The sequence below is a fragment of the Nyctereutes procyonoides genome, unplaced genomic scaffold, assembly GCF_905146905.1.
Source record: "Nyctereutes procyonoides isolate TBG_1078 unplaced genomic scaffold, NYPRO_anot_genome, whole genome shotgun sequence".
Taxonomy (NCBI): domain Eukaryota; kingdom Metazoa; phylum Chordata; class Mammalia; order Carnivora; family Canidae; genus Nyctereutes; species Nyctereutes procyonoides.
In genome coordinates this window covers 473,765-486,279 of record NW_026575132.1, presented here as the reverse complement: position 1 = coordinate 486,279, position 12,515 = coordinate 473,765, and the positions used below count along the sequence as shown (strand labels likewise).

General features: G+C 48.0%; 1 protein-coding gene across 1 annotated transcript in view; it reads right to left on the bottom strand.

Moving 5' to 3' along the window:
* The window catches only part of ANKAR (ankyrin and armadillo repeat containing), a 55,159-nt gene extending 42,889 nt beyond the window's left edge, over positions 1 to 12,270 (bottom strand). Inside the window, exons 1-4 of the mRNA XM_055345335.1 lie at positions 11,670 to 12,270; positions 5,425 to 5,862; positions 3,495 to 3,658; positions 2,547 to 2,650 (exon numbers count right to left, since the gene is read on the bottom strand). Coding sequence (XP_055201310.1) covers positions 2,547 to 2,650; positions 3,495 to 3,658; positions 5,425 to 5,862; positions 11,670 to 12,270 — 1,307 coding nt within the window. The remainder of the gene's footprint in view (positions 1 to 2,546; positions 2,651 to 3,494; positions 3,659 to 5,424; positions 5,863 to 11,669) is intronic.
* Positions 12,271 to 12,515: the final 245 nt, after the last annotated feature.

The window sequence follows — 12,515 nt, the reverse complement described above, 5'->3', positions numbered from 1 at the left end:
GCCTCTCTCTCTCTCTCTCTCTCTCTCTCTGTGCAAGCATAAATAAATAAAAAATTTAAAAATTTAAAAAAAAGAAAAAGAAAAAAAAAAGGGACCACGGGTTTCCCAGGAGATATGGCGTTCTAGGAAAGAAAACACCAGGATACATAAGCCCAGTCCAATAACAATGCCCCTAAAATCAAAGAGGGGAGATTTTATTTTATTTTATTTTATTTTTTTTAACAAATAGGTTTTTTTTTTTAATTTTTATTTATTTATGATAGTCACATGAGAGAGAGAGAGAGAGAGGCAGAGACACAGGCAGAGGGAGAAGCAGGCTCCATGCACCGGGAGCCCGATGTGGGATTCGATCCCGGGTCTCCAGGATCGCGCCCTGGGCCAAAGGCAGGCGCCAAACCGCTGCGCCACCCAGGGATCCCAAGAGGGGAGATTTTAAAGATGCATGTTTTCAATCATTCAGACTATTCGCTGGTCCAGCACCAACACAGAATGATCCCTGCATCACAGAAAAGAACAACTGTTGGCAAAATGACCAAAACAGTTGTTTTTGCACCAAGGGGGGGCCTCAAGGCAGCACTTCTTTGAAGCCAATAAAAAAAAATCAGGAAAGAAATTCTTCCCACTTCATTGGGGAACAGATATTCTGACTCTTACTTACAATCCAATCATTGGATTGGCTTCAACATGCCTCACAGTTGATGCGAGCTACTTAGCGGGCATGAGAAGGAGCCAGCCCCGAACTCCGAACACCAGACCCACCAGCAGAAGCGACAGCGTCAGAGCCAGCAGTGCCTGCAGTGGCACCGAGTTGCTTTCATGGGGCCTGCTGAGCGCCAGGAGCCCAGCAGGGGATCGGACGAGAAAAGGACAGCTGGCTCATGGGACCTGAGAGCTGATGCAGGAGCGCCTGGAGTCTTAGGAATCACTGGAGGTGGAGATCATGAAACTCAAAGTCGTCTAGGAATTGATACAGGAACCGGGAAACCACTGATGATCTCCACTTCCCATGCCGGCTGGGTCTGGGAAACACGCTCCTGCTGGAGTTGAAAGCCTGAAAGTGCACACCCAGCTATTGACCACTCACCAACACTGATGAGCAAATGTGCATAGTCAGAAACTAGAGCTGCCTGCACCACGGCACCCCATTCCAACAAGGGGACTGAGCCCCCTAGAGTCAATGGCAGTGAGCTCCTGCCAAGCATATTCCCGCGTCCATGCCCACCTCTTACCAAGCAGATTTCACCTCACCGGATTCTTTGCATTCCAGCCAGACTCTACAACCCGGGCGAACAGAGCATTATTCACAAGTGCTTCCATGATACCATGTAGCTTGGCAAGGGTTGTACGTGGAGAATGTCAACAGGCGCTGGATCCCCGAGCGAGAGATTTCCACCCCCAGAGAGACGCATGCCAACTGTCCATTCTAGAAGCACGGGGGTCTATTACGTAATTCTCTCCAAAATCATGAAGGTCATTAGCCCCACGGTCTTTGGCATGGCCTAGTATCATGTGCGCATCCAGGCAGTATTAGTGAAAAGATCTACCTTTCATTGTTTATGCTGCTTCACCCTCTGCCTTTTTTCTGGTATTTTCCCCACCGCCATGCATCTTGAGAGAAATTTATAATCTTTGTCTTTACTTCGTCACATCTCATGAACGCTCGCTCCCCAACTTTACCCTTCGGCTCACTACACGCAGCTTCTAACCAGAACTAATTCTCTTGCCAAGTCATTGCCAAATTTGGTGTGCTCTCTTTAGTCTTAAGTCAACATGGCCCTTTCTCTGTTGAATTTGATGCTTTTAACTACGTCTCTATTTTAAAAATTCTCCCCATTTAGCTTCCACTCTATCCTATTTCTTGGGGCTTCTCCCTGTATCACTCCTTCTCAGTCTCCTTGGCTGTCTCCTCAGCTTCTCCCCGCCCCATTTAAAAGCTGCGGTTCTCCAGAGTTCTAGACTTGGTCCTGTCCTCTGAGCCACTTCCATGCCTTAAAACAAAAACAAAACCAAAAACAAAAGAAACTTCTATATGCTTCTAAATCTCAAGTCTCCACCTTCTAATAACAATGCCCCTAGCTCCACTTTCCGTATTTCCAAACTTCCAAATTTCCAAACTTCCAAACTTTTCATATTCCAAACTTTGAGAAACATCCAACTTCAAAAGATGATCCACATAACAAGCCCCAGCAGAGGAAGAGCATTCTCAGCCATATTTTTTATGGAACTAAAGGGCTTTGTGCTGAGTCCACTGCTTTTCAGCAGGCCCACAGGATTTGATCCTTACCTCCATCCCCATGTAACCACGGCGATAGTCATAAGAACTGATCCCCACGTCTAAGGCTTATTACACAGAATGTAACAAAGAACATGAGTAACAAATGCGCTATTCAGTATTTTGTTGAGTCTATATTTCATTCATGGGGGTTATTGTCCTAGCATCTTATGCTGAGGTATTAAGTTAGCCTTTGCATTTTGACACTTTCCTTGTTTTCTCCTAGCTTTCAACAAGTTGTGGCTACTGTGAGTAATTACTGAAAGTTCCTTACCTTTTTCCATTAAGTTCCATGACTGGTATTGAGTAATATTCTTTGTATCCTGAATCTTCTGCAAATGTATTAGCAGCACAATCCCGTATTTTTTCTAAATTGTTCTAAAATAGGAGTTACGTTACTAAAAACATATCTTTAAACAACTTTAAACAATTATGACTACTTTTAGATGAAATTTTATATCGTAAATGATAAATTTCAGTATAATATCCCACTAGACTATAACGATAACTGCATGTATCCAATTCCTACCTTCGGAAATGTGGAAAAAAATACAAAAGAAAAGACAATGTAAAGAAGGTAGAAAAGCAACAATTACTCAAATGTTATAATGTTTATATTAAATTCTAGATTAGATTGTTGTTCCTAAACTCTAGAGGGTCTCTCTTCTAATACTAATCCTCAAGGAAAATGGAAGATTTTATGTAGGGAATGTTGAAGGATTTCTACGATACTTTTGAAGCTGTTTTTTTTTTTTTTTTTTTTTTTACGATAGTCATAGAGAGAGAGAGAGGCAGAGACACAGGCAGAGGGAGAAGCAGGCTCCATGCACCGGGAGCCTGACGTGGGATTCGATCCCGGGTCTCCAGGATCGCGCCCTGGGCCAAAGGCAGGCGCCAAACCGCTGCGCCACCCAGGGATCCCTCTACGATACTTTTGATGAACGTTTAGGGCAACTATGATTAAAAGTCTGTTAATTTGGTGAGAATAGGTCGTTGTACCTAGCTTATTTATCATTTTATCTCTGACACCTAACATGCCTCAGATGCAGTTGCACTTAACTCAAGCATGTTACATGTATGAAAAAATTAGTGAGTTAGAAAGATAACCACTGGGAGCCCGGCCTAGTGCCTGTGCCAACAGAGACTCTTTCTGGATGGAGAATAAGATAAAATGAATTGTGAAGTGACAAACAATAATTTCAGGAACAACAATAATTTAAACCTTAAAATCTTCCAAAGCATTCTCAATTGAAGGTGTGCTGATATCAAATTCAATTCCTCCATGAACATGAAAATATTGATCCTCTTTGTAGTGAAAGTGCTGGCATTTAAAGTCTCGTCCATAAATAAATGGAGGCAATTCTCGCTCTGTCTTGACCTTGTCATCTCCAACAATGAAAACAAAGTTTCATTTAAACAAAGTTTCATTTAAACAAAGTTTCATAAAAAAATAAAAAAAAGTGAAAACACGTACACAATCAAATTTTGAAGATCTAGATTTTCATTTACACAAACCAAGTGAAAAAAAATCCCCATTAAATGAAAATCTTGGCAATTATAGTGTATGAATCATGGTCTTAGTACATATCTTAAACACAACAATATGTTTATATCATTCATTTTGGGCATTTTCTATAGTTTGTATACACATTTTAACAGAATGGTCAAAACATTATTCTACTTATTGATTTTTATATGTGAGTTCAAGACTAATGTCTTACCTCTAATTGTCAGAAAAAGGTTAAAACTATGCCTCAAAAAACAAAAAAAAAAACAAAAAACAAAAAACAAAAAACAAAAAAAAAAACCCAACAACCTATGCCTCAGAGAATCTTTGGCTAAACCCCAAAAAACAAAAAATAAAACAAACTATGCCTCAGAGAATCCTTGGCTAAATAAAAGCTTAACCTGACCTAATTTAGGCAAAAAGAGACATTAAGAAAAGAAATAGGTGGGTATTTTTCACTGACAAAAATAACTAGCTCACTTTGTTGGAAAGTAATAAAACCACACATATAACATTTATTTTAGAAAAATAATTTTCTAAAGCTCCAGTAATGATTAGGTTTGTTCAATATTTTGACTTATTAGCAGAATACAGTTTCATCAGTGTAAGGTATTTAATGTATTTGGAGAAATGTAAAAGGTACAGAAAACTACGATGAATAATACGACACCTTAATATCACCACCTGGAATTAACTATTAACATTTAGTCATATTTGCTTCCAATAATCTAAGTAATAAAACACTACAGATATAGCTAACGTTCTCTTTAATCAAAGACCTTTCAGTTCCATACACACTGCTCTCCTACCTGTACCCCCGGACGAGAATTGTCATGAGCCCATTTTTAAGTAGTTCACACACAGATAAGCATAATAATTTTGACCATTTGAATGCCCATGATACAAATTTTCGGTACATGATTTGCAAAATTTCTACTGAAAATTTGCCACCTGAATAGAAAGCCTGCCATGATAAGTCTACATGTTTGGGCATCAATGAAAATATATAAATTGTGCGCTAACCTGGGTGGGAGGAATAGTTTGCACTACATTCTTGTCAAAGTCCACGTAGGTACAGTCCTATTTCTGCTCTCTATTTTCTTACATTGGTTTATTTGTGTAGAACAGTGCTAACGCATTAAAGTTTTAAAATATGTTTTCATCTCTTTTTCAGAAATGTAATACCATCCGTGATCCTTTACTGCTCCATATTACTTTCAGAGTCAATTCACAAACTTTCATGAAAAACACAATAGGGATTTTGCATAGAAGTGCATTGAATTTGTAGGTTTATCGATCAGATATGACATATTCACAGGTTGTGCCATCATGAACATGCCATATTTCTCTATTTTTTTCAGAATTTGTTTTAAGTCTTCTGATAGCCCATACAATTGGTATAAATATATATCAAATACATATAGCAAGTATTTTAAACTACTTAGAGAAATTAAATTTTGTTTTTCTTAACAGGCTACAGCAAAATCACATGCCTGGACTCACTCACTACAAACAAAATTGAATTTAAATATAAATTTAACAAAAAAAATTAACAAAGTAAAAAAATAAATTTAACATATATATATGTTATACACACACACACATACATAATTATTTTATATTTGATTTATGGTGATATACTTACCTGAAAAAGGCTGAAGTAGACTACTTAAATATGGAACTTTCATCTTCTTTTTTAAACTCAGTAGAAATGGAGTCAGAAAACATATTAGCTTTAGGTATCCTATCCCTTTTCTGATTTCTTTTTTCTTCTCAAAGTGTTTTTGAATAACCTTTTTCTGAAGATATAACCTTTGCTGTAGCCTCTGGTAGGTACAAATATCAAGATAATCCTGATTATATTTTATAGCGTTAGTAAGCCAATAGGCTGTTTCAAATATAAAGACATTTTCATACTGTTGAACTTGTGTGGTACTGAATGTCAACTTTAGCATAATGTTTTCAGCATATTTCATAAAAACGGCCTTTTCTTCAGGGCTATTGGGATCATATGTTGGATCTTCATTCATGTCTTCATCATAGATTCCATTAAAGTCTGGATCTTTTGTAATATCAACCAAACCTTCACAGTAAAAAAGAAAAATTTTAGATAATGATAACATCATATGTGGCTTCTGGATAATGGAGTAGTTTGAACACTGAGCTTCATCTTGAAATCCTACTAAAGTGACAATAAAGGAATAGTGAGATGCCAAAACATTGTTAAAGATGAATAGCATGTAGAGGAGTGGTAGCTAAGCAGTTAGAAGGATGGACACTTGGAGAATTAACTTTCCATGCCCTTTGGAGGAAAGAAATACAAATACGGTACCATGGAAACAATGTAAGCCCCATACTTAATCAGGCTAACTATGGAAGAACAAAAAATGTGATCTCCCTTTAAGCAGGGATTCAGCTTCTCACTTGGCTAAAAAAAAAGTATCATTTGCTTTTTCAAGCCTTATATTACACATTTCTTGTTTTTGCTGATATCGGAAGCTAAACATATGTGATACAGAACTTTCCTGCTAATTGTGATTAAATAAGAATTAAAACTTGATTTTACTCTATTATAAGTGACAAATATCCTGTTTCATTTTCTTCCCATTTATGACAAAATTAAGGACTTCCTGGTTGTCAAGTTGTCTTTTTTTTAAATTTATTTATTTATGATAGTCACACAGAGAGAGAGAGAGGCAGAGACACAGGCAGAGGGAGAAGCAGGCTCCATGCACCGGGAGCCTGACGTGGGATTCGATCCCGGGTCTCCAGGATCGTGCCCTGGGCCAAAGGCAGGCGCTAAACCGCTGCGCCACTCAGGGTTCCCCGTCAAATTGTCTTTTTAAGGACATTTACACATGTAATGTTACCCTTAATCTAAGCTTTAGAAAACTGCACAAAATCATAAAATATGTAGAACATCTGGAGTCTGTAACACAAGACACCTTAAAAGTGTAAATGGTACATCAATATGCCTCCCTTTCTTTTTCCTTTTTGTTTTCCTCAAATCTATTAAACAAGTGCAAAATGCTAGAATACACTTGGATTTTTAAATGGCCACTATGATTCACTTTCCTTTTGCAAAAGTTAAATTAAGAAATTATAAAGAAATTAATGTATTTCTAACAATTAAAAAAAATCTGAACATAAGCCAAGGTGTTGTTGACATCTCTCAAACTTTGTAGCCTGAGGTGAGGAGGGAAGGGAGGGTGGAGGGGGAGGAGGGAAGAAAGGGAGGAGGGAGGGAGGAGGATGGGGGAGGAGGGACGGGAGGGGGAAGGGAGGAGGATGGGAGGGAGGAAGATGGGAGGGAGGAGGGCAGAGGGGAGGAAGAAGGAGGGAGGGAGGGAGAAGGATGGGGGATGGGGAGGAGGGAAGAGAGGAGGAGGGTGAGGGAGGAGGGATGGGAGGAGGAAGAGGGAGGAGGGATGTGAGGGGGAGGAGGGAGGAGGGATGGGAGGGGGAGGGGGAGGAGGGAAGAGGGGAGGAGGGATGGGGGTGGGGGGGTAGGGCCAAGGCCCGGGGGTGAGGGCAGGTGCCTGAACACGCCGTCGGGGGTTCGGCCCAGGGAGCCCCCGGAATCGCTGCGCGGCCTCCTATGTCAGTTCCTGGGAGGAGTTCAAGATTCCTGGTCTAAAGTTTGGGGCCGCATCGGAGAACTCAGCTAATTTTCTTAATGACACAGTTCGTGTCACAAGAGACAAAGAGTCATTAAAAAAAGGAAATGTGACCACAACACGTCATGCAGATCATAGGTGCAAAGTCATAATAAAGTCAAAAACAAGAAAGGATTGAATTTTAAAAATCAGATGCTGCGGAGGTGGGAGGCGGCGATGGGCACCCTGGGTGTCCCCCCTCCTGCTCCTGGACTTGACCTCGAGGCCTCGTCTGCCCCCCGAAGGTCACGGAGGTGCCCGAGCATGACCTCCTTCCTGCCCCCGAGCCTGCTTTCTCTGCTTCTCGGCAGCCTGAGGTTTAGGGCCGGGGGCGGGGCAGGTGGACCCAGGCTGCAGGCAGCAGGGCAGGAGGCACCTGGGGGCCAATGCGGGCCTCTTGTCACCAGCCTGTCCCTGCAGGGCGACACTGGCCCCCAGGGCCCTGCCCAGGCAGCGGAGGCCGGATTCCTTGTCCTCTGGAGCCCTGGGAGGACGGGCATCCCCCCGCATGGGCACCTTGGGGTCTCGCGCCCCCCTGGCCCTGCCCGGCCTGCTCCCTGCTGTGGCCTTCACCAGCCTCGCCCCGAAAGCCCGATGCTGTGCTGCCCCCATGGGCTGTACCCCCCATCCCTGGGCTGACTTCCCGGGGCCGCTAGTCCCTGTGCTCCAGGCAACCCCGGGACCCGAGCCAGGGCTCACCCTACCCCCCTCGTCCCTGGGCGCCAGCTTCGGGGTGGCCCCACGCGACTCCCCAGACAGCCGATGGCCGGGGACGCTCAGCGGGGCTCCCGGGACTGCTGCCCCCTGCACTCACCTCTTCCTGTCCCTCCTTCCCTTCCTTGGAGTTGTTTCCCGTAACCCACCCCGATTTCAGCCCTCCTTTCAGGCGCAAATTGGGGGGCAGCCTGGGCCGAAGACATTGCTCCCCTACAGCTCCTGACCTGCTGCTTCCTGCCGGTGCGGCATGAAGGGCCACAGCCCGAGTCAAGGTGCGTCCCCAGGCCTGGCTCTCAGGCCTGCAAGGTTTCACAGCGATGCTCCGATGCGGTACATGATGGGGAGCCCACGTGTCCTCCTGCCTCGTGGGTCCCCCAGAATGTCTGCGGGGTGTTCTCCTCGGTTAGTTCCCATCATTTGTGCAGCACCAAGGGGGGGCCTGGAGGCCTGGGTGACACCGAGGGGGGGGGCCTGGAGGCCTGGGTGACACAGGACCCTGGGGCAGGCCTGGCGGCCTGGGTGGCAGTGGTGGCCCGTAGGGACTCCCAGGGCCGCAGGAGAGGAGCCCCTGCCCGATGCTGCTCGTCTTCATGGCCAGGCAGCTGGTGTCGTGAAGGGCTTCAGCGGGCACGTGGAGGGGTGGCCGCATTTGGAGACACTTGCGGCATCGCTCAAGCGCAGCGGGCAGGAGCCTGAGCCTCGACGGCCTGGCCCGGGTCCCCAGGCATTGGCCATGAAATACTGACCCCTGTCTCGTCTGGTGACGCACCGTGCGAAGCCCGAGCTCTTCGAGCAGCTCTGAGCCCGGGGTCCCCGGAAGCCGCAGGGCCCTAGGGCGACGTGGGACGGCGGGGAGGGTGCCCACGCCCTGCCCGTGGCTGTCGCTGCTCGGAGCCACGCCGAGCCAGAGTTCGCACAGCCTGCAGGCCCCTTAGTCCCGGTGGCCCCCCTCCCCTGCGCCCCGTTAGACTGCGACCGTGACACTGTCACCGGGAGCGTGGCCGTGACAGGTCCCTTGGGGGAGCCCCGATGGCACCAGGAGCCCCAGGCCAGCCGGAGGCCGTGGATTCGCTCGTGGGCCCGCTCCCGTCGTCCGTGTTCTTAGTCACTCGCCGGCCGCTGCCCCCTCCTGCTGGTCTCGCCCTTTATTGTCGACACGGTCAGCAGAGACCCGGGGGCGCTGGGGCTCGGCCAGGCGGGTACCCCGTGCACCTCCCCCCCCGAGGGTGCACACCGACTCCTACGGGCCCTTCCCCTAAAGTCCGAAGCTCAGAGCAGCGTTCTGCTCCTTGGGGGGGAGCACCCACGGGCGGCCTCGCTGGTGGGAACGAGCTTCCAGCACCATTGCCGCAGGGACCCAAGAGCCAACCCAGCTCCGTCAGGATGGTCAAGTCTCAAACGTCCCCAAAGCCACTGTCGCTGCTGTCGCTCCTTCACCTGCACGGAGCTCGGTCCTCACCAAGCTCCTGCCTTGCATCGGTCACGGAAGCAGCCGAACAGCTGGGCAGGCAGGCGACCCTGGCCACCTCAGCTGTCCTGCTGACCTGCAGGGATGAGCCCCGGGCCCGAGGGGCCTCAACGGCCAAGGTGACATCTTGATTTAAAGACGCTTGATTCACGTCACCCGAGTGGCCCCGGAGGGTCTAAGCGCCAGGATCCTAGTGCTTCGGGGCCGCACCCAGGGGAGACAGCACCCAGGGGTCAGCACCCGAGGGCACAGCACCCAGGGGTCAGCACCCAAGGTGACAGCACCCAGGAGTCAGCACCCAGGGGTCAGCACCCAGGGGTCAGTACCCAGGGGTCAGCACCCAGAGGTCAGCACCCGAGGGCACAGCACCCAGGGGTCAGCACCTGAGGGGATAGCACCCAGGAGTCACTACCCAGGGGTCAGCACTCAGGGGTCAGCACCTGAGGGCACAGCACCCAGGGGTCAGCACCCAGAGGTCAGCACCTGAGGGGATAGCACCCAGGAGTCAGCACGCAGGAGACAGCACCCAGGGGACAGCACCCAAGGGTCAGCACCCAGGGGTCAGTACTTGAGGGGACAGCACCCAGGGGTCAGCACGAATGGGTCAGCACCCAAGGCTTGGCACCCAGGGGTCAGCACCCAGGGGTCGGCACTCGAGGGCACAGCACCCAGGGGACAGCACCCCAGACACAGCCCCCACCCCACACAGGCCTGCAGCCCGCGGCCTGACGCAGGGAGCCCCGGGGCCCAGGTGGGGGTCAGGCGGGTGACCTCACTTTGTGCGGCCAGGCCGTGACCCAGGGTCATGGGGCTTGTGGGGCTCGGGCGCTGCAGGCCCCCCCATCCCGCTCTGTCCCTCGCTCTCCAGTGACTAAAGACGCAGGTAAATCTTTCAGAGCAGGTGGGCACCCATCCGGCCCCTTGATGCCGCCTAAGGACACCGATGGTGCCTACGCTGTGCCGGCGACTTGGGCCCGAAGCAGGCTGAGCCCGCGGGTTAGCGGCTTTTCCGGGCCTGTGCGCCCCAGGGGACTGGGTGATGGTCCTTGACGTCAGACTGACTTGTGTGTCTCCGCTAGAAATAAAAGCTCAACGAGAATTAGAAAAGTGAAGAGATCAGAGTCCGCTTGGAGCACGCCTGTGAGTCCTGCATGTGCGTGTGTAGACCCTGATGTGGCCGGGGTGGGGGGACCGTGGGCAGCCGTCAGACTCCCTAACCCTACTGGCCGTACTACATATCGAGTGGCTATAATTGTTCCGCGTCTTATTGAAAAGCTAAGAAGCGGAGTCTGCGTTAGCGGCCGGACGTCTGCTGCCAACTCAAGGGACCCTGAGGCCACGTTGTCCCCACTTACGTGGATAATTCAGGAAAAAATGATTCACTTCCACCTGAAATACCATGAAGAGTTCCTGTCATCAGCTCTATCCCGCCAATGGAAACCCGCTAGTTAGGGGGAGCATTAGGCATGTCCCCCCTTGGCCTAAGGTCGCCAGAGCTTCCACCACACCGAGGCCGCACGGGACCCACCAGGCTGTCTCCGACCTGAGCCTCCTCAAGCGCAGCCGAGCGATGCACTCCCTGGGCAACAGACGTGTCCTCAGGACAGTCAGGGAGGGGACGCCGAGCGACGGTCCATTCCCAGAGGACAAACCGTCGGCCTTATTAGCTGCAGACAAGATTACAGCCTCCCTAAAACCTATTGCTGGCTCCTGCCATGCACGTGACGTCAAAGAACAACTGCTTCTTAAAACAAATGCCACTAAAAGGCCAAATCTGAGTGCTGATGCCCGTCCGTCCTTGACTGCAACTCTCACGTCATTTATTTTTGAGGTCGCTAAAGTGGCAACGCTTCGCCAATCTGGCACTTTGCTTGCAAGTCTGGAGACTTTTCTCTCTGCACCTGAATTCTACTCGTGGCCCGATTTCGCATTTTCCTACTGAGGCTCCGTAAGACAAAAGGCATCAGCTGAAAACTCCAACCGAGACAAAGATAAATCACTTTAGAAATATGGCTTCTAATAAAGACAGCGCTTGTTAAATTCTCTTACCTGCCGCACTGAACTCTGCAAAAATGTCTTTGTGTGTTTGCGGCTTTCCGTCTGGGTCAATGTCCATGACAGTCCGCCACAACTCCGAGAACCTGGCCCGTTTTTCCTTGGGCATGTAGAGCCCGTGCCACAGCGCCTTCAGCATGTAGTCAACGGTGATCAGAATTTGCCCAACTCGGGTATCATAGTAAGCTGGAGGCAACTGGCAGGTGGAGCTCTGGTCGTAGTTAGCTTCTAAACTGATTGAGGGGATTTGGTTCAGGCAGTAAATCCCGACGGCCAGTTCCCGTATGATTTGATGGACTTCTCTGTAGTCCAAGAGAGCCGTCGGGTCCATGGGGGTCAGCAGGATTGCAGTGGAGAAACCCACATTGTTCATCTGGCTCATGATTCCACACGGCAGGTCCAACTGAGAGCGGACGTCGTCTTTGGCGGACAACCAGCTGACCAGGGTGGTGGTCAGCAACTCTTGGACTTCACTCCGATCATATTTTTCAAAGAAAGCAGAAGCATTTCTCTGTACTGCCAAGTTTTCCAGGTAGGTGTCTTCATCTTGGTTTTGATCAAATCTAGGTAACCCTTTTTTGGGCAATCTTAACATTTCATGTTAATTGTGCATGGCCTTTCCGAAGTTCCTGCAATGAACAAAAAGGAAAAGGCAATGAAATTTGCCGTGGTGACAAAGCTGGATTTGTCAAGATATAAATCTGTACCGTTACCTTTATTAAGTCGTTTCATGGTGTAATGTTTTCAATTTTTTTAAAGAACATTTTTAACGATTGAGGTGTAATATTCAAACGGTAGTTTGAGATCTACAGAACAGTGATCCAAGATCTGAACGTATTT